The sequence below is a fragment of the Ranitomeya variabilis genome, chromosome 5, assembly GCF_051348905.1.
Source record: "Ranitomeya variabilis isolate aRanVar5 chromosome 5, aRanVar5.hap1, whole genome shotgun sequence".
In the NCBI taxonomy this organism is placed as follows: Eukaryota; Metazoa; Chordata; class Amphibia; order Anura; family Dendrobatidae; genus Ranitomeya; species Ranitomeya variabilis.
Genome location: NC_135236.1, coordinates 70381711 through 70402291, shown reverse-complemented (window position 1 = coordinate 70402291; position 20581 = coordinate 70381711). Strand labels below are relative to the sequence as shown.

Sequence of the window (20581 nt, the reverse complement as noted above, 5' to 3'; positions counted from 1 at the left end):
AGCTGGACTTTCCTTAAGTTTGCCGCCCTTGCCCTGTATTCAATCACTATGGCTTGATCACAGCCTGCTGTCACCTCTCCCCCTATGGTATATATACGCTAGCAGACACCCCCTAGCTACACCCATGCTTTCTACCTGTGCTGAGTTGTACTGGTACCAGAGCTGGGAACTTATAGCTGGCAGCAGGCGCCAAGTTGAACCTTTGTAATTGGCGCTAAATAAGTAATCTAAGCCGGGCACCATCCTCCACAATGAATACCTGTGCGTTACACAAGTAAAATATCATTATTTTATTTACATATAAAAGCAACATCCATAAAAATAACCTTAATGTTTTCCTTTCGATATTTCATGCTTCTATAATTTATCTTTTTCCATATATACATACAGTATAAATACATCTTCTGCGCCTCTAAGCATGATAATAATGTCTATACGTCCTCAATAGTTGGGTAGTGATGTCCTCGACAGGTTTTTTTCTGGTGCCAGTCATTATCGATGTCTTGTATAAAGCATGGTATGACCATGGGGGGGCAAGGATTTCTAGGTAGTGATGTCCTCAACAGGATATATCTGGTGCCAGGCATTATCGATGACTTGTATAAAGCATGGTATGACCATGGGGGCAAGGATTTCTAGGTAGTGATGTCCTCGGCAAGATATATCTGGCGCTAGGCATTATCGATGACTTGTACAAAGCATGGTATGACCATGGGGGCAAGGATTTCTAGGTAGTGATGTCCTCGACAGGATAAACATGATGCCAGGCATTATCGATGAATTGTACAAAGCATGGTATGACCATGGGGGCAAGGATTTCTAGGTAGTGATGTCCTCGGCAGGAGATATGTGACACCAGGCATTATCGATGATTTGTACAAAGCATGGGATGACCATGGGGGCAAGGATTTCTAGGTAGTGATGTCCTCGGCAGGATATATGTGATGCCAGGCATTATCGATGATTTGTACAAAGCATGGGATGACCATGGGTGCTAGGATTTCTAGGTAGTGATGTCCTCGGCAGGATATATCTGGCGCCAGGCATTATCGATGAATTGTACAAAGCATGGTATGACCATGGGGGCAAGGATTTTTAGGTAGTGATGTCCTCGGCAGGAGATACGTGACGCCAGGCATTATCGATGACTTGCACCAAGGATGGTATGACCATGGGGGCTAGGATTTCTAGGTAGTGATGTCCTCAGCAGGATATATGTGACGCCAGGCATTATTGATGACTTGTACAAAGCATGGTATGACCATGGGGGCAAGGATTTCTCCCCTTGCTGACACTTAGTGCCAATTTTATTCTTCCCAGATACTGGTGCGTTTCTTCCAGACTCTTCTCAGCAGGACACTGATAGTGAATCCTTCTTCTACAGTGCAATCGACTTGATCAGTCTCTTCCCCCAGAAAGACAGAAAACTCAGTGAAACTGTCGGCCATGGTTGCGGGGTCTGATGACCAATCCAGGCAGGAACAATCTTCTCGGATGTTGTGGATTTCCTTCTAACATCGTCTGTGTCCTACAGAAGAAAGGACCATTAGATATCAGAAAATTGGTGCCATTCGGTGCCTATATTGATCACTTTTTAATGGCGATGGTATATTACTGTACCTGTGTGGTTCTACGGTCTTGCCGCTCCCATGAACTGATCCTGCACCTTTCTTTGCTAACTTAGAAAGCATATCTTTTACTTTATACCACTGCGAAGCTTCACTCTGCGGAGAACAGGAAAGTTCATTGTTACGATACATATCTGTATATAGGAGTTTTTCTTGTTCGCGACAGTACCAGGACTACTAGAAGACTTGCTGAAAAAATATTCATTGCACCCAAATAAAAGCTTCTATCATTCTCGCTGGCTACAAATTTAGGAAAGACCACATGGATCGTTTCAAATTACTGCAAGAACCGTAGTATAAGACACCTCTATTATGTCTCATCCAACTCATGTCATTTTCCTTTATACTGGTGACTCCTCAAGCCAAAACCCCCAATTTTAGAGATAGCGTTCTTCCGAAACCTTGAGTATTACAGAGCATGTGTGGCGTTCTCCAAACGGTGACTCTCCAACTGTTGTAAAACTACAACTCCCAGCATGCTCAAACAGATCTAGGTTGTAAGAACATGCAGGGAGTTGTAACTTTATAATCATTAGAAAGCCACAGGTTGCAAAACCACAACATCAAAAGTGGTCATTCCTATAAGAATATAAGCAGTATGAAAATGCAGGCGCCATTTAGGGTCACCGCCGATAAAAAGTCTGGGAAACTCTATTTAAGGTATATATAATTGTTCTGCAAGGCTCATTTATAGAAGTTTCATCCCTAGTACAATCATTATGTAAATATCTTTGTCTTTCAGTGTCTCAGGAGGACCCCTGGACAGGTTGACTACTTACTTTGCAGTTTCGGTGTGGCCTTGGTTTCTCCCTTTCTTGCAGGTTGGGTACACTCACATATTGGGGGTCCATTTTATCTGCCTGTTTCAATCCATTATCTGTAAAGGTAACATAGATTTAGAATTTCAGTCATAGAGTAAAGGCGCCCCATTAACCTAGACTTATATTGGACAAACCCTCTGATATAATCTATTTAATGATAATGGAGGCCCCAACTCTCTCTCCACAGATACAATAGCTACTATATTTAGGAGAGTCAGACAGGAAAACTGCCAGATAACCATCTTTTGGCAGACAGCTATCTAAAATGTATATGGGGCTTAAAGAAGACCTGTCACTTGCTAAAAAAAAATGGAGTTCAATACCTTGTTAAAAAAAATCACCAAGCTCCACTGAATCTGCTACTCTTTTCCATTTTTCTCTGCGTCACTCCATTATAGAGATATTCACATCTGTTGCTTTTGGAGTACAGTATGTGAAATCTCTGCTTGTAGGGCAACTGGGCCTTTCTTCAGAGTCTTTTCTTGGGGGGCGTAGGCTATTTTCACTCCCTCCCAGACGCTGCCAATCACAGCTCGACAATGTTTGAAACTGCTAGATCAGCTATCGAGCTGTGATTGGAAGGAAAGGTTAAGCGCACTCCTCCAATAAGACTTTGAAGAAACACCCAGTTATACTACAACCAGAGATTTCACATACTGCCCTCCAAAAGCAACATATGTGAATATATCTGCAATAGAGCAACGCAGTGCAAAATCAAAAAAAGCTGCAGAATCAGGAGAGCAGAAGGTAACTAAATTTTTTGTAGAGTAAGTGACAAGTCCTCTTTAAAGTTCTTCAAATTATTCCTTCCTGAAAGGACTATACCTTTAGCCATGGTGGGTCTGGCTACGCTGAGGAGCACCCCGGCATGGGAGCTTGATCTCTTTCTATAGTGCTTTGGTTCCCAGATCTTCTTCATTGGATGAGGGTTATCTGTTAGGTCATTATCTGAATCCCTAGAGGCACGAGAGGCGCCACATACACAGGAATCCAGAAAGAGCACCTGAAAAAGAAAACAGGTCACGAATGAGCACCGCCATAAATCAACTTGAGTATGGAAGAGGAGGGTTAAGATGACATTTGGAGAAGTTATCTATTTTTAACTTTTCTAAATGACAGCTACTCAGTCACATTACCCGGAGGGAGGGTTGTTTAAGTAGATACACAACATTTTCCTTGTCCTTAGAGTTAATGTAAATAACTGGGGGAAATTCAATTTTAAATACAGAACATCCTCATACCGGTACTTGCAGCTTTCCTTCAGCTTGTTTTTTCTCTTGTTGAAGCTTTTGATTCTTCTCTTGCAGCTCTGCAATTTGCTCTAACATTTGACATAGGCTTTCCAGGTAGCGAAGACCATCTCCTGGGAGAAGCAGTGGGTCCTGGTCCTACAAAGATAAAGGAACAGTAATAAGCAATGTTACGCATGTATTCTAAGACACTTATGTTCTTAGGTTCCTTTCTTGTTTGGATGGATTTCTTCCATCTCTACCACCCCAATACACCCATATGTTACGAATATTAGATTATAAGCTTCATTTCATCTGGTCATGAGAGACTGTGATTTTTTTTTTAACCTATAGCCTATGTCCAGTTTTCATAGAACTTCTCTGTAAGTTGGGGTCATATGTGTTATCTAAAGCTCCCTGGTGGGACTTACCTTATTTAGCTGACTTTGACGTGTCGGACTTTTAGTTTGGTGGTTTAAGGTTTTCCCTCTGCGTTGCTCCTTTAATGATCCCACATACTGACGGTGACACCTTGATGTTTTGTTCTGAATAGACTCTCTACTAGTGCTCCGTCTCCTGCTTCTGAGGATGGCCTGTTCCAGCTTTTGGGGCACACCTGACAGGTCTCGTTCCCGTTGCGTGGTGAAAAAATGTTCCATCCTGTCTATATCCTTGTCTGGATGTATATTAAAGCTCCCTGAGTTCTTAACAGACGGATGATCCAATATGACAGTCTCCTCCGATTTTGCTAAGCTGCCTTGGCTTTCAATATTTGTGCTTTTTGGACTTTCAGGAACCTCAGGGGTGGGGCCATCCAGACTTTCAGAATACTCAGGGGTGGAGCTTTCTAGACTTTCTGATTCATCAGGATTGTAGCTGCTCTCAGATCCAAAAGGAGATGGTGGTGGTAACTCCACACCAGAATCCTCTGACTCTGACTTTTCAAAGCGTTTACGTACAACTGTACATCCAATACTTCCTCCATGATTGTTCACTAATTGAGCATAAGAAGAAACTGTGGGACCGGAACAAAGTGAGGTAGGATCCATGAGGCGCCGATATACAGCAGTTTTTCCCAGAAGTATACAGCCCTCTGAACGACCTGCAAGTATACAAACATGTATGAGATATATTGTACAGACAGTTATAAATATAAATATATATATATATATATATATATATATATATATATATATTTATGCGTAAATAAATATATAGATGTGTGTGTGTGGGTGTGCATATATATATAACATTCTGACTGATTTACAGCCAAAATAGTGGAACAATTTTTTTTCTCACTTGACATCCGTATGCAATCTGTTTTTTTACTCAACCACTATTAATCATTTACAGGACCATTTACAGTATCCTACGTTACAGAGGTGCAGTGTATAGCAATAAGGAAAAATAACAGTAAAGTTATGCGTCCAGAACAAACATAAACTCCTATGAAGATGACACATAACCAATTGAATACAAATTATAACAAAGTTTATTAGAGAATAATGCAAAGGTAAAACAAATACGACTAGAAAATGTATTAAAAAGCTCAAGGTATAAGGGATAGGTTGGGTGTCCACAGCTGCATAGTTGTTAAACATGCATAGAATTACTGTCTAGAAATATTAGTATATTTTTGATTGTGACTGGATGGGTCAGGACAATAATTACAGCTAAAGTGACATCTCACTGCATATAAAAAATATTATTCAGATTAAAATATATCTCGATATTGAGTAATATGCAGGAAAATGGGTGTATAGAACTGGATAAAAAAAAAAAAAACAAACGCGGTAAATCTGCAATATGATCACATAAATGTGTAATAAAACAAGTAAATTAGAGAGAAAAAACTTCAGGTAAAAAATATGACTAATTGGTCAAGATGAGAACCATGTGCGAGAATTCAAGAAAGTGACTTGTGCCTTGTATGTAAATACTAGTGGTGAGCGAATGTGCTGGGATAAGGTGTTATCTGAGCATGCTCGGGTCCTAACCAAGTGTCTTCGGCGTGCTCGAATAATATGTACGAGTCCTTGCGGCTGCATGTCTCGTGGCTGTTAGATAGCTTCAATACATGCAGGGATTGTCTGTTTGTTAGGTAATCCCTGCATTTGTTGAAGCTGTTGAACAGCACCGAGACATGCAGCCGTGAGGACTCGAACATATTTTTGAGCACTCCGAAGATACTCTATTAGGACCCGAGCATGCTCAGATAACACCTTATCCCGGCACGTTCGCTCATCACTACAAAATATATATGGAAAGTATCTGTAATAGTCACATTATGCCACGATATTTTACTAAAAACCGAAAAGACTAGCAAATCTGCAGTACAGTCACAAACGTGTATAGAATCCGCAACCTATCGATGAGTAAATAAATATGCAGCTTATCAGGGATAATACATATATTAAAATCCAAGTGGACAAAACTCAGCACCCAGATCCGGTGGCTTTGATGAGTGTTTCTGTAAAATGAATATGATGAATGTATCCATAAAAATCAGATGTTATACTATGGCTCTGTACGGCATCTGACTTTTTACTGGCACCCACTTAAATGAGCGAGTTTCATCTCATTTTCGGATGAAAATCGTGCAATCAGTCGGTGAAAAAAAAAAATCACTCATCGGCACTGTCCTATTGAATAATATTGATCCGGATAGTGGATAGTACGTGGGCTGGAAACACTCGTGAACACGAGCTCTTATCCTAATCTAGGTGGCATAACTCTATTGGGGGCAGCGATTGCCGTTGCCCTAAAGTCCGTTTGACCCATATGAGAAGACCCGTGATATTTGGGGGCTCTGTTGGGAGATTTTACATTGGGGTCCGCAAGCTTCACGCTACACCACTGCCAGTGTGCATCGTACGTGAGTCTCAGCCATTGGTTCCGCAGAGTCCGAAAGTTGCTCGTCACTTGCGACAAAAGAACAAAACCCTATAGCCGGAATGTACGATAGTTGACGTGCAAATGTATATAAAAAAAAGTACAAAGTGGTATAAAAATTCAGCCAATTTCGTAGCCCTATAGAATATAATCCCCTGCAGCGCACACGGCAGAGACCGTCACCTACCTGGCAGTGGACGAGTGCAGTCTGAGCTTTAGGACAGGTCTGTCCAGGTATTAGACACCTTCCTCCATCTACACCCCTGGATGTTCCCAACAGAAACTGAGGCGTCCCAGCTGAATCCGTGTCGTACCTGCCCTATCTCACCTGGGCTCGCTCCTCCCCACTGCCTCCACACCTTACATGGCTGCTTATTACCAGTCAGATTCTTGCCATAGCACACACACGCTGACACTATCCACAGCCGCCGCTCTGGGATACGGGAATGTAGCACAACTGGCACTGCTACATTCCAAATTTCATCTGATAGGAACCGGAGAAAAATTGCAAAATGCAGACAATGGAGCACATGCCGGGCAACATGCACATGAATACTGCTCTCCTGAATGCACGGGACTATGTAGGCGTCTGGCATCACATTGTGTTGACCCCTTGCACAACCGTTACACATGCAGATGAAGCAGAGCTGAACCGCTCATTTAACCGTCACTGCATTATAATATATATAATCAAAGGTTCCGCTTATTCTTTTAGATCTTCTGAAAAATCAATCCATAAAAAATAATTAATTGCTAGCAAAATAATAGGTCATAGAAAATTTGTGTCTGGGGATAATTTTTTTTTGTATAATAATAATAATAATAATAATAATATTTTTAAATTTTTTTCGCTCTACCACCAATTGACTCATATTAATACTATAGATGTGAAATTACAATTACATTACAATTCATAATAAATCACATGTTATACTAGATTTTTAATAAAGGGCTCAACCAAGATTCAGAAACAGCGCCACTCTTGTCCACGGCTTGTGTCTGGTACTGCAGCTCAGTGGTTGAATTATAATATCAGAATCAACCTCAGGACATGAGTGTCACTACTTTTTTTTTTGTGTAAATCAAGTTTATTGAAAGAATTTGCATATAACAGAACTTTACTAGACAAAGTAATAGCAGTCAGAAACATAACAAGTACTCCCAACACAATCAAGTATTGTGATACATAAAAGAATAATAAAGTATTCAAAACAATCTGCGAAAAGGCTTCTTTGTCTCCTTGGGTATATAGAACGCTATCTTAAAAACTTTATAGAGGAGAGTCCTCGAACAGAGATCACATTCTAGAAGGCGGGCCTGGGTACATCTTCCCGTCGACTATAAAGTGGTCTAATGCTATGGGCAATAAAGTCCTGACCACTATAGGTCTAATTCTCCAGGGCCCGCTCTATTGATTAAGGTTTGTTAATGCTGGGATAAGAGTAACCAGGATGTCCCATTATATGAACTTTGGTATGATTAAACCAACATTATGATTAATGAAAGAAATAGAAAGTTGTCACTACTTTTTTTTAATTAAAATTAAATCCCTTATCACCCCATGTCAGTTCCTTGGAGTGACATTCGTATAGTGGGGAGGATTCATAAATATGACATTTGGCACAAAAGACGTACATATGAATTTATTAAGGTCAGAAGTGTTCACAACTCCGAACATCTGATGCCCTATAAACTTTTTTTTGGGTGAGCGTACGAAATAGAATTTTTGGGGAATACATTACATGCACTCTAAAATTTGCTTAATTTTCACAGACCAAAAAAAAAGAAAACTTCCAAGGTCATGTATGAAGACGACTTTGTATGGTAATGAATCCAAAGCCTAGATTTTATAAGAGACCCCGTTTCCAAAATTAGCGTTACAGCTGGGGTCATAACCGTCCACCCCCATCTCCATTACCCCTGGAAATAAAAAAGGGACAAAACACTCTACTGGATATTATAACAATGCCCTTTTTTTCTGCCTTCCCTTTATCAGACACCCACATAATGTTCTGCTCCATCTACCAAGACGTTCTGTATGGAATTTATCAGATTATGGGAAGCCACATTCCACAAGCATGACGCTCGTAGCCGGATGTGAGCCAGATATTTGCTCAAATGGGGACAGAAGTATTTCAGATTGTGTGCCCGGGATCTGTGAGATGGATCTATATCGTCCGCGGACAAGGGTTACTGAAATATTGATTTTAAAGGATCAGTAAATAGCAGTCAGTTTATGTAAAAGAGCTACTAGGACAGATGATATTGGCAAAAAAATTAAGGCAAATGTCAAATTTCCTGTCCTAACTAAAACTTGGGGATTGTTCACATAATGCTTACATTACAAGGACAAACTTTTGGAATTTAGGAAGAAAACAAAGCAAGTGCCCACCTGTAAACCTAAAGTGCCCCTTGTATGCGCACAGCACAGGTGGTACACAGGTCAATTGGCACCCGGATGGGCTGATGATTGCAAAATATCTGCAAATGGTTAGGTGATGGAAAGTGGTTCTGATCGGTAAATGCTTCAATCCAAGTCCTAAGAGTATGACGTATTCCAGGAGGAAAAAAAGTGCTGCAAAAAGTGAACATAATGCACAGCTATGTCAACACTTCAGGGTTCGGAAACCTTAAAGCGGTTAAAAAAAGTAGCATGTTCATTCATCAGGAGGCTTAGATTCTCCAGGAGGCTTCGTTTGGAAGCCACCCGCTCTATATACTTGAAAGAACAGAGCAAAGATGCCAGCGGTGGAGCCACAGCAAAAACGACTCGAAAGACTTCAGGAAAATGGCTGCCAGAGTTTTCCTGAATTGTTTCGCCTTGAAAAACTCCTCCGGTGTCTTAAAAACCCTTAGTTTGTTGTTGTGTGGAACCAGTTGCGTTGGTTGGAACCGATCATTCTAGATCTCTTTTGGTGGCATAAGTACAACTTTATGTACACCTTAAGAGGTACCAGATTAGTGGTAAGTACCAGATGCCTACAAATTTGATCAACACGCCCCTGTGAGACGTCTGAGATCAGTACAGGTGTCTGGATGGGGACTCTTGAGATTGAGGGATTGATCATCTATAGGAGAGTTTCGTCTAATTGAAGTGTAGGATTAGGTAGTCTGCCATTTAGGCCAGTTATCATCATATCTCCAACCCTTCCCAAGTCTTCTACTACTCAACTATTGTCATTGACTGTCCTTCTAGCACACCCGTCTCTAGCAGGCCGCAGTGGTCTCTCCAGCCGTCTACAGATACGAGTCTGCCTCTTATATTAAGGTCAGTCTGGAGATTCCAGTTCTGGACAACCAAAGAGGCCGTGCTGCCAGTCATAAAAGGCAAGCATGATCTGACGCCTGGCTATACTTACAAGCTTAAGATTTTCCATCTAGATAGTCTCGCATTCTTTCTACAGATAGGGCTTTACGTCTAGTCGGCATGTGAGTTTCATTCCACCAAAGGGAAGAGAACGGAAAGTCGTATATAGTGTAAAGAGTTCAAAAGGATTTCAGTCCATAATTTCTATTCATTTCAAAATTCCTTCTGATCCAAACTATTTAGAGAGTTATTTCAAATTTTTTTCTGGTGGTCTAAATATAGTCGTACACTTTAGACAGTTATTCCTCCCGACCCCCATATACATGCACACTCGGCTCGACTTAGTGTACATGTGTGCTTAATGGGGAGAGGGAAATAAGCTGCTGCCAGCTACCTATATTGGTGGCTTGTCTACTAAGAGCATAAAAAGATAGAACATGATGAAATTCATCATGACTGACCTTTCCATCCCCTGCTATAAAATTTAAGAAGGGTATCAGGATACCCATACCCCTATACACGTAAGATGGTCAACCAAAATTAGTGAGATTGGCTGCCACTTAATGTGTATGGACACCTCAAAATGGGCCTGGAAAGTGATTATACATCTACCGGGTTGCCATCTCCTGTTGCCTCTTGTGGTCGGTGTTCCTTTCCTCCTGCTTCCAAGATGGCCTCCACAATGGCATGGGGAATTCAATGGTAAGTCCAAACCAAACCTCCCACAACACAGTAAAGGCAGAGACGGTGTGGTTTAGACTTACCACTGCATTATCTATTCCACTGTGGCATCCATACTGGAAGCAGGAGGAATGGAATGCCAATCTGAGGAGAAGAGGCAGTGGGAGCAAAACTGAGAGGGCACCAGATATAGTGCCAGGTTGGTGGGTCGCTTTAAGCCAGGGAAGGCGTCCAGTTATCATTCTCTGGTCACCTAGGGCAGGTAAAGGTTCAATGGTAACTTCCAGTTGCTCATAGTGATCCAGTCCTTAAAGGTCTTCCAAGGAGATGAGGTCCTGGGCCATTGCAGAGTTTGGCAGCGCTTTAAACTGACCTAATCAGTATGAACTTTTCTACGATATGACAAAAAGACCAAACCTCACCCTATGTTACCCCAAGATCCACAACCCAACGTTCGGTCCCAGCCATCATCCTTCCCTGGCTCTTAGGACCCTACACCTAACTTTTTATTCAGTGCGACTGACAACGCAGGATTTTCACATGACCTTGAAATTCCCTTACACATAAAAGTAAAGTCAGCAAAATCTGCGGATTTAACCAGATTGGACAAATATCTTATATGTACAGGGGCCTCCCGGCTCCTCAGGGGCAGGTTATGAGAAGGCGTGGAATTTATGAGTTTTAATGTCCAATACCTTTGTTTCCAGGGTAACGTTAACGTGGTATTGTCAAGTTTACAAGTTATTCTCCATCCATGGGATAGGTGATCATTTCCTGATCGCTGGAGTCCGACCGTTGGGATGGACTGTTGAGTGGATGATCGTGCGCACTGCTGCTCCATTCATTGCTAATGGAGCGCCGAAGACCAGCCGAGCGCAACGATAGGCTTTCTCCGACAGTCCCATTAGAAGTGAATGGAGACAGTGCACCTGGATCAAAGCCCTGGATTGATGTGGGTCCTAGCGATCAGAGCCCCAGCAATCAGGACATAACATATAAACTTAAGAAGACCCCTTTAAGGTGCATTTATACTGAAAAATTATTCTTGTTTGATGATATTCTAGCAGTGGAATCAGTTCTATATATATCTATATTTGTTATATTGCATCCTCCACCAACACAAAACGTGCTTAAAATGTTTTCCTGACAAGTGATCATTATCGTGTCATCCGCAGCGAGTGATAACAATCGGCTGAGAATGTCCTATATAGGGGTAATGTTCTGCATCGCGGTGCGTATCGGTGTATGTATACTGTCCAAACATGTCCGTTCCCGCAGCACAAGAATGCGTGAAATCTCATCAGATCATGGAAAAACGTTATTTTTTTAATTTTTTTTTGCTGTTGAAGAATAAAAACAATTGGTTTCCCCTGTCTTTGCAAATCTTCACCCTCATTGATATAAACATTTTTTTCTGCTACAGATTTTCCGCATGCGTTATGTGCAGATTTTTCATGGATTTTGCTGAGGATTTCATCACACTCATGACAAAAATTCACGCTATTGAATCCCGAGTGGGATTTGATTAAATTTTGTTCACTTTGCTGCTGATTTTTTTTCCCCGCAAACCTAAGATTAGAAGGATATTCTACATTTTCACTCTTGTCTGGCTAAACTGTAATACCAAAGACAACCTGTGAACAAGGTGGTGCTGTTTCTTAAAAAAAAAAAAAAAAGTTCTAAATCTGGGGCAAATGAGGACAAATAGACATCAGGACATAGAATAATGCTAATTTGTCTGTTATTCTCAAAGAAATCACCCAAGCTTTTCAAAACTTCTTAAAGGGAACCTGTCATCATGAAAATACAGTCTAATCTGCAGGCACCATGTCATAGAGCTGGGGAAGCTGAGTAGATTAATATTTAGTTCTGTGAGAAAAGATTCAATATAACCTGTGTTTTAATCATTTTAATCTCTTCTCTTTCTGGGATTTTTTTAGTCCAGTGGGCGGTCCTATCAGTGACTGACAGCTATCTGTCTATGCACTCTGCTGTCAGTCCCTGATAGGACCGCCCACTGGAACAAACAGAGCAGAGTTTAAAGTGATTAAAACACGGGTTATATTAAAACTTTTCTCACAACATTATATATCAATCCGCTCAGCTCCCCCTGCTCTATAACATGGTGCTTGCAGATTGGACTGCATTTTCATGGTGAAAGGTTCCCTTTAACAATGGCAACCATCAAGCAAAAACCTAAACAGAATTAGGGAACGTATGATGACAGTCTGAAAAAAAAAAAAATCCCTACGGGAGTCATGATGACGGCCCTATTGGTTGCATTCAAGTGGCAGGATGAAATCTTAATAAGATTAATAATAATTAATAATAACAAGAAGAAATTAGAAATTATTCATTTAATTTAAAGTATTACTTTAATTTGGAGAAATTTAATATTTAATTTATTATATCTTTATTTTAAGTATATTTTAGTATAAAATAGTCCCCACGAAAAATTAAAACAAGACTCATTTTGGGATTTTTATACAATGGAGGCTATGACATTCTCAATGAGACTTGGCTTAGTTGTGCTTTTCCCACCCACCCGGCAGTTTAGCATATAATGATATTTTACTGTACCACATTATCTGTCAGGGACAATCCCTATTTGTGCTTAAATCCTCTTACCATTGTATAACCGGCCACAATCTCCCCCATCACAAGGACACTCCCGGGTTTGTGCATAAATAAATATATAAAATATACAGATGTCATTCCTCCATCCACCTTTTATATCCATTATATTCTATGGGGCTGTTTATAATGGGCATTGTTAGATCATCATTATCATATCAAATAGAATTATTACTATATAGATGCAGCAGAGCTGAATTTGTCATTAAGCTCAGCTCAGTTAGGCTAATCTGGTATGCTGGCTTGCAGTCCTATGCAAAACTAAAGGTTCGTTTACGCCAGCAGATGAGCGTTTAAAGGATGAACAATGCAATAACTCATGACGAGCAAAGGACGGCAGAAGTGTTTATACAGGACAAGAATTTTTTTAATAGCGATAGTTAGGGCTGGTGCAGACCACCATATTTTTTTTTACATCCAAAAAAAATCAGTCCGATTGCTCTAATCATACTCTGATCAGAGTCGGATCTGATTTTCTAGAAGGTGGAGAGAGAAAAAAAGTTGCTCCTACGTCTCCGTTGTGTAAGTCGTTGAAAATCAGACTGCACTCGGATGTCGTCCGAGTGCAGTCCCAATTTTTTTTTATAAACCAGTAGACATGAATGGGTGAGTACCATCCAATTCTTGGAGGTGAGTAATGATGGTGAAAAATGCAGAAGTGGTGACGTGTTTCTATTAAGCTTTTCCTCTGATTGTTCCACTCCCGGTTTTGGCTTACAAATACTGATGTAAAATACTGACCAAATACTGAACATATCCTAAGGCTGAGGTACAGAACGCTTACCCAAAGATTGCCCTATGCTGCTATTACATCACAGCACAGTGCAGCTGAATTCTGACCAGTAGGGTATGGCGACGATCAAGTGGCAACAATTTGGATTTAGTAAATTGTACCAATTAGCATTTAATATTATTATAAATATATATTAAGTGTGTTCCCATGTGCGAGAAGCTTGCATATGCTCTTACCTTCATTGCATAGTGTCCCGAAGGTCAGCTTCCCATGGCGGCCCAGCATCTTGCTCTGTAGGATCGCTCGGCTAGATGGACACTACTTGTGTGCCTCCAGACTATTCCAATACTGTGGGACAGAGTGTGGGAGACTCAGATAAAAGCCCCTCTTTGTGTGTCCATGGGAGGGGTCAGTCCTATCAGCTGGCTGGACATGGCTGCCATGGGGGTGTTAAGCAGTTAATGAGTTCTGTTTTCTTTGAGAAAAGTCTTTTGTCTTTCTTTTCACACTGGAGAAAAGAACAAAACTGCCAGGACTTTACTGTATGGGAGCTGTTAAGGGTCTGCTACTGTTCTCATACACTGGGCCTACAGAACTGACCCTCTCCAGACATATGACATTAAGTCAGAAGATCAACAGATCTGTCTGCAGAAAGTCGCAGAGATAAGACGCGGAAGACTAAAGACCCCCATACACATTAGGCTGATGCTTCTGATATTGGCGGGCTCGGCAGACTGTCTGATGGGTATTTGGGCCTACTGATGCTTCACCAACAGATCATTCATCTGACAGGAATTCGTCCGACAGATCGTTTGTCCCACAGCTATTGTGTATGGGGGGCTAAGGCCGGTTTCACACATCTGACTTTCACTGTCCGATATGGACCATGATGTCCGTAGCAACCACAGGTTTCCTGAGCCGAACACAGAAGCCTCATAAGCATCTATGATGTGTCGGGATTTGGTCCGAGAGGCCCCCATGGCCAGTCCACACATGGCCGTCTGTGCCTGGTCTGTGAAACTCAGATGTGTGAAACCAGCACTACACTGGGGCTACAGGGACAGATTTTCTGCCCATAATTAATGTTTTTTTTTATGGGCCAAATACTATGGGGGAATTAACACAGCTTGCATATTGTCGTCATTACATCCTCTGATTATACGGGGAGGCGGGCCGCCAACAACAATTATTATTTTAGGGTCTGCATAAACGAGCCAGTCAGCCTCTGAACGACTGTTTTTATGTACTTTACAGTCCAATTAAATGTGGAGATAAATTTATGAAATCAATAATTAAGGTTCGATAGATATGCATTTATATGTAAAAATAATTGTACAGGTTTTTTTCACTTTTTATTAAACCTCTTTTAATAGGATTTTGACCAATTATAGATGTTTGGCCACCATAAAGGTTTTGATCATCTTCAAGTCAATTGTGACTAAAGACGTTTTCACCCCCTTTGACCTTGGCTCCAAGTTGCAGGAAGCATGGCAGATACCGTGACAGGGAGCTAACACTTTGCTGCATCCTCCTGTTCATATGAAAATATCAGCTCCGCAGAACAGGTCCTATGTATGAGAAGAACTGCCAGCAGGCCATTGTGTATGTGCAAATGACGCATTTACCAGCTGAATCAGTGAGGACAGTAGCTCAGCCAGCACTTCTGTAGATATGTACATGCGCCTTATTGTCTACAGCAGGGACTTTGCTAGAGTCCTTAGTGCCCCGGGGCAAGTTTTGGACCTGACACCCCACCCCAAAACCATCAGGTTTTCTACTTTGAATTATTGGCCTCTGTGAAACTTCTAAAGAAATATGTTTTGCCCACTCAAAAAAATACAAAACAAATATATAAGAAACACCGATACCACCATATTGATACTGAACAGAAGCTACAATACTAAAACCAATACTACCAAAAATACCGCTATAGATGGAGCAAATAATCCCACCACATAGTGACCGCATATCATTACCCACCATACTGATTATTAACCGAAGCCGCTGTCCTATGACATATTACCACCATACAGTTACCATATAGTGGTAGATAGCAGTTGTACACATGTGCACTGTATACCACATAATATGTACAGATCTATCACAATGGGAGTTACTGGATATAAGTCATTCATTTTCCCTGGTCTTCTCCATCCAGCACAGATCACCATGACAAGTCCTTCTATCCGAACCTTGTTTCTGCAGAACATAACACACAGAAAAGTTTGGCTCATTGCTTTTAACCAACTTTAAATAAAAAAAAATGGTGAACTGCTCAGTAATAATTTATTCCCCCATTGCCATACCCCAGTTTTGTGTCCTCTACAACTAACGCCACAGTTACAGTGCTCTCTATTCCTCCACACAGTACTGATGCTTTTTTGTGTCCCCATACAAAAGGCATGTCCCCTTCGCAATGTCCCACTTTGTGCCCTATACAATATTTGTCTCTCTTTTGCTCCTCCATATAATAACAATGTTCCCCTTTGCACCCCATATATTTATGTCCCCCATTGTGACCCCATACAATATTTATATCCCGCATTGTGACCTCTTACAATATTTATGTCCTCCTTTGTGCTCCATGCGATAATTCTACCCCCCCTTGTTGACTCATACAATTTTTATGTCCCCCTTAGTAGCCCCCTACAATATGTATATCCCCCTTAGTGGCCCCATACAACATTTATGTCCCCCTTAGTGGCCCTTTACAATATTTATGTCCCCCTTAGTGGCCCCATACAATATTTATGTCCCTTTAGTGGCCCCATACAATATTTATGTCCCCTTAGTGGCCTCATACAATATTTATGTCACCCTTAGTAGCCCCCTACAATATTTATATCCCCCTTAGTGGCCCCATGCAATATTTATGTCCACCTTAGGGGCCCTATACAATATTTAAGCCCCCCTTAGTGGCCCCATACAATATTTATGTCCCCTTAGTGGCCTCATACAATATTTGTGACCCCCTTTGTGCCCCATACAATAATTATGCCCCCCTTGGTGGCTTCATACCATCTTTATGCCTCACTTTGCAATCTAATACAATGTTTATGTCCTCTTTGCCCCCATACAATAATAATTATGCCCCATCACACTAATGTACTCTCCGACACTCCAATTGGGTTCATACTCACCTCATCTTGCACTCAGGATGAGTGACGACTTTCACTCTCTTCTCCACAAGATTTGTGATAATTGGTAATCAGTGGGTGTCTGACCACTGGGACCAGCACAGATCGGCAGATCGGCTATGCTTTATAAATTCCCCATAGAGCTATTTAGCGTTGCATTTGGCTTTTCTAACAGCCTCACAGAGCATCAATGGTGTGGCGTTCGGGCATCATTATTATTTATTATGCTTTGCTTATATAGCACCAACATATCCCGCAGCGCTTTACATACATCCCCACTGTCCCCATTGGGGCTCACAAATTCCCTATCACTATGTCTTTGGAGTGTGGGAGGAAACCAGAGAACCCAGAGGAAACCCACGCAAACTCAGGGAGAACATACAAACTCCTAGCAGATATTGTCCTTGGTGGGATTACCTCTGATTAACAATTTAGATGCCCCTGACAAACACCAATGATGGCATATCTATGGCTGCTAATTGGCTGCACAGCTTCGCGAGCTACCTATGTCTTACCATGGCAGCCAGGGGCCAAGACCCACATTGTCACCATTTTGGCTATAAAGCCCAGCTAGCATATACTACAAGCGATCAAATATTCCCAGGTTCAAGTTCCCTAAACAAAAAGAAAAATTAAATGTACTAAAATAATGTTTTAAAAGAAAAATTAAAAAAAATTAAAAAGTAAAGAACTTTAAATTGATAACATCGCTTCTGTAAAAGTCTTATCTATGAAAATATAAAGTTAATTAAGCAATGCAGTAAATGGCAGAAGGAAAAAAAAATCAAAAATGCCAAAAGTGGCGATTTTTAGTTACCAGACCTTCCTCAAAAATGCAATAGAAAGCTATCAAAAACATCTCATGTACCCCAAAATGGCATAAAAAAAGAACAAAACAGCTCAACATACAAAAGACAACCCTCACAAAGAAATATTTTTTAAAAAAAGTTACTTGTCTTGTAAAAATGATAACACAAAACAAATTATCTTTACAAAGTCCTACATTTTATTTACCACTAAAATATTAAAAACTATCCAATTTTGCTGTCACTGTGATCGTACTGACCTGGAGGATCTTGTTGTCGAGTCATTTTTACTGCACAATAAATGCCAGAAACACAGAGAAAATCTATGATGGAATTGCATTTTTTTAAAATTTTTACCATTTCACCATTTTTATTTTTTGTGACCATTTTTTCAGGACATGATCATTTGGATACATTGAATGGTGGCCTTCAAAACTGGAAAAAAATATTTGTTGCAAAAAAATAAGCCCTTATAATAAAGGCTGATGCAAAAACGTACAAAAAAAAGTTTTGACTCTTTGAAGAAAGGGAGGAAAAAGAAAAACAAAACCGGTCCTGAAAGGGTCGAAGACCCCTTTAGATGCCAAGTATGTTATCACTGCTTCTATTCCACACATCGATACTCTTGAGATCTTGATGCCTGTAAACTGGATTCATTTACCTTTCCTCTATTTCTCGCTCACTGTGTCTGACTATCATTAGCTTTACCCTTTGTTAATTCTAATGTGTGCCTCTCATCAGGGTGCATGTCACCTCCTAATGATCTTAGTGTCCCTTAACCAGGTGATTGTCCGCAGGCCACAGGGGGTAATTTTCGGGACTGTGTATTTGCGCACCTGCATGGCTTGTATCTATAGCGGTAAGTGACTTGTTTTTCTTGACACTTTTTTTAATCAAGACACAACTCATTATAAGAAATTATATAGATAATGTGTCGGCCAAGTTGTCATTGTGAAGCAAGAACAACATAAAGGTTGTTTGGTTTACAAAATTAATTGTAGAAAATCCAATTAGACCTGTCAGAGTTAAAAGGTGGATAGACAGGCATATCAATAGGCCGAAAAGGCAGGAAAAAGTGTCTCTGTCTCTCTTTGGAGGACCCAAAAAATGAGAATTATGTAATGCTCCATTTCACCTGTGGAGGCGCTGCAGGAGAGTTAAATACTTGCTTCCATGTTCTGCTATAAATTATTACTGATTGATGGGGGTTCCGATTACATAGCAATTTGTATAGAAAAATAGTCCAATACTAAAGGTGCAGAATTGAGATGCACATGTTCTCAAAAGTGGCTACGCTAAGGAAATAACCCATAGCCACCAAGATGGTCATCTGGTTCTGCAAAATCCGCACAGAACAGCTGAAGTTATACTGAGAATAAATTACACACAGATGGACTCAATTTACTAATATGACTTCTGGGGGCAATTGGTTACTCAGGATCATATTTAGGGGTATCAGACTACAGGGGGCTGAATACAAACGCAAGCCACAATTTTCAGATTTATATTTTTAAAATAATTAGAAAATCAGGTATCACTTCACAAATACTTGCTACTTGGTGTTGGTATCACATAAAATCCAAATAAAATACATATAAGTTTGTGGGTGTAAAGTGAAAAAATGTGGAAAATTTCATGTAGGTATGAATACTTTTTTAACACACTCTGTTGTTCTCCAGCCACCACTGTACACAAGCCTATGCACAGCTTTATTATTCAGCGTGCCCCTATATTGTTCACATTGTGTACCAATGTGTATGGGCCACAATGTGGAGGGTATAAGACACCCAGTGAAAGCTGTTCTTATTCTTCCCTTATCCCAGGGGGCTTGAGATCCCTTCCTCTTATACAATTTAGAGGGAGGGCTTAGGAAGAGATCCATTATCATGAGATAGGACCAGTACAATGGCCAAGAGCCCACCCGCTCCTCCTCCTGATGCTCTCTGAACATGAGGATGTGCAGCTAGTCATGTTCTCCAGACCCCTATACCCCCCATATAGCATTATCCTGATCCCACTCTAAGCCGGAATGTCCACAGACATTTCTATTGAGCAGCTGAAGGTGGGACTATCTTGATGGATGAGTAAATTTACATCAAAACCAATGCACATAGGTAGAATATGGGGCTGAGACCTCAAAAAGGGTTGTCTAGTGATGGGCGAATGTGCTCGAATAAGGTGTCGAACAACCATGAGAAATGCCGACGCGGGTACTCGACCATATTTTTTGAGCACGCCGAAGACACTCTGTTAACATCACATGCTCCGTGAACACCTTATCCGAGCACGTTCCCTCATCACCAGTTGTGTCATTAATATACCCCATGTGACCCATGATGAGCCAATCATCTCTTGACTGGTTGTGATAACCTCCAGCTAAAATAGTTTTTTTCTGAAGGTTGCTGCAAAGGATATGTACAAAATGTCAACCATTCAAACGGTGGTCGACCCAAAAATCGATATAAGTCCACTCCTTCTATACCGATTACAGCTAATTGGTGAGGGTGCCAGGAGTTGTATCCTAAGGAAAGGTCATCATCAGTGTAAGATTAATGGACGAACCCTTCAATATTCATTTATGCCCCCAGAAAGAGGCATACTTTCTAATTTTCAAAGCCAATTTTTTGAGAGGAGCACGAGTGTGGCGCGTGACGTTCAGTGGCTAAAGTTTTTTCTGCTATCCGTCCTACCAGAAGTATGATTAAACACCAGG

At 40.8% G+C, this 20581-nt stretch overlaps 1 protein-coding gene across 2 annotated transcripts; it reads right to left on the bottom strand.

Moving 5' to 3' along the window:
- Nucleotides 1-247: 247 nt before the first annotated feature.
- On the bottom strand, nt 248-14271 carry C5H8orf58 (chromosome 5 C8orf58 homolog). Of its 2 annotated transcripts, none has more exons than XM_077262172.1 (7): nt 14162-14271; nt 4110-4780; nt 3691-3837; nt 3275-3452; nt 2408-2505; nt 1621-1724; nt 248-1528 (listed from the first exon to the last, which is right to left on the bottom strand). In XM_077262172.1, the coding sequence occupies exons 1-7, from the start codon at nt 14208-14210 to the stop codon at nt 1429-1431; spliced, it is 1347 nt and encodes a 448-aa protein (XP_077118287.1). In that variant the 5' UTR covers nt 14211-14271; the 3' UTR covers nt 248-1428. The 2 variants fall into 2 exon arrangements, with proteins under 2 accessions (XP_077118287.1, XP_077118288.1); XM_077262173.1 differs by lacking the exon at nt 14162-14271 and adding an exon at nt 6758-6899.
- Nucleotides 14272-20581: the final 6310 nt, after the last annotated feature.

What these genes read in the sequence shown, in the direction of transcription:
- C5H8orf58 (XM_077262172.1), bottom strand. Translation starts at nt 14,210, where the DNA reads ATGCTGGGCCGCCATGGGAAGCTGACCTTCGGGACACTATGCAATGAA. An exon ending in CGGGACACTATGCAATGAAG is followed by an intron (nt 4,781 to 14,161) that starts GTAAGAGCATAT and finishes GTATACTTGCAG; the next exon opens with GTCGTTCAGAGGGCTGTATA. An exon ending in GGCCACACCGAAACTGCAAA is followed by an intron (nt 1,725 to 2,407) that starts GTAAGTAGTCAA and finishes TGTTCTCCGCAG; the next exon opens with AGTGAAGCTTCGCAGTGGTA.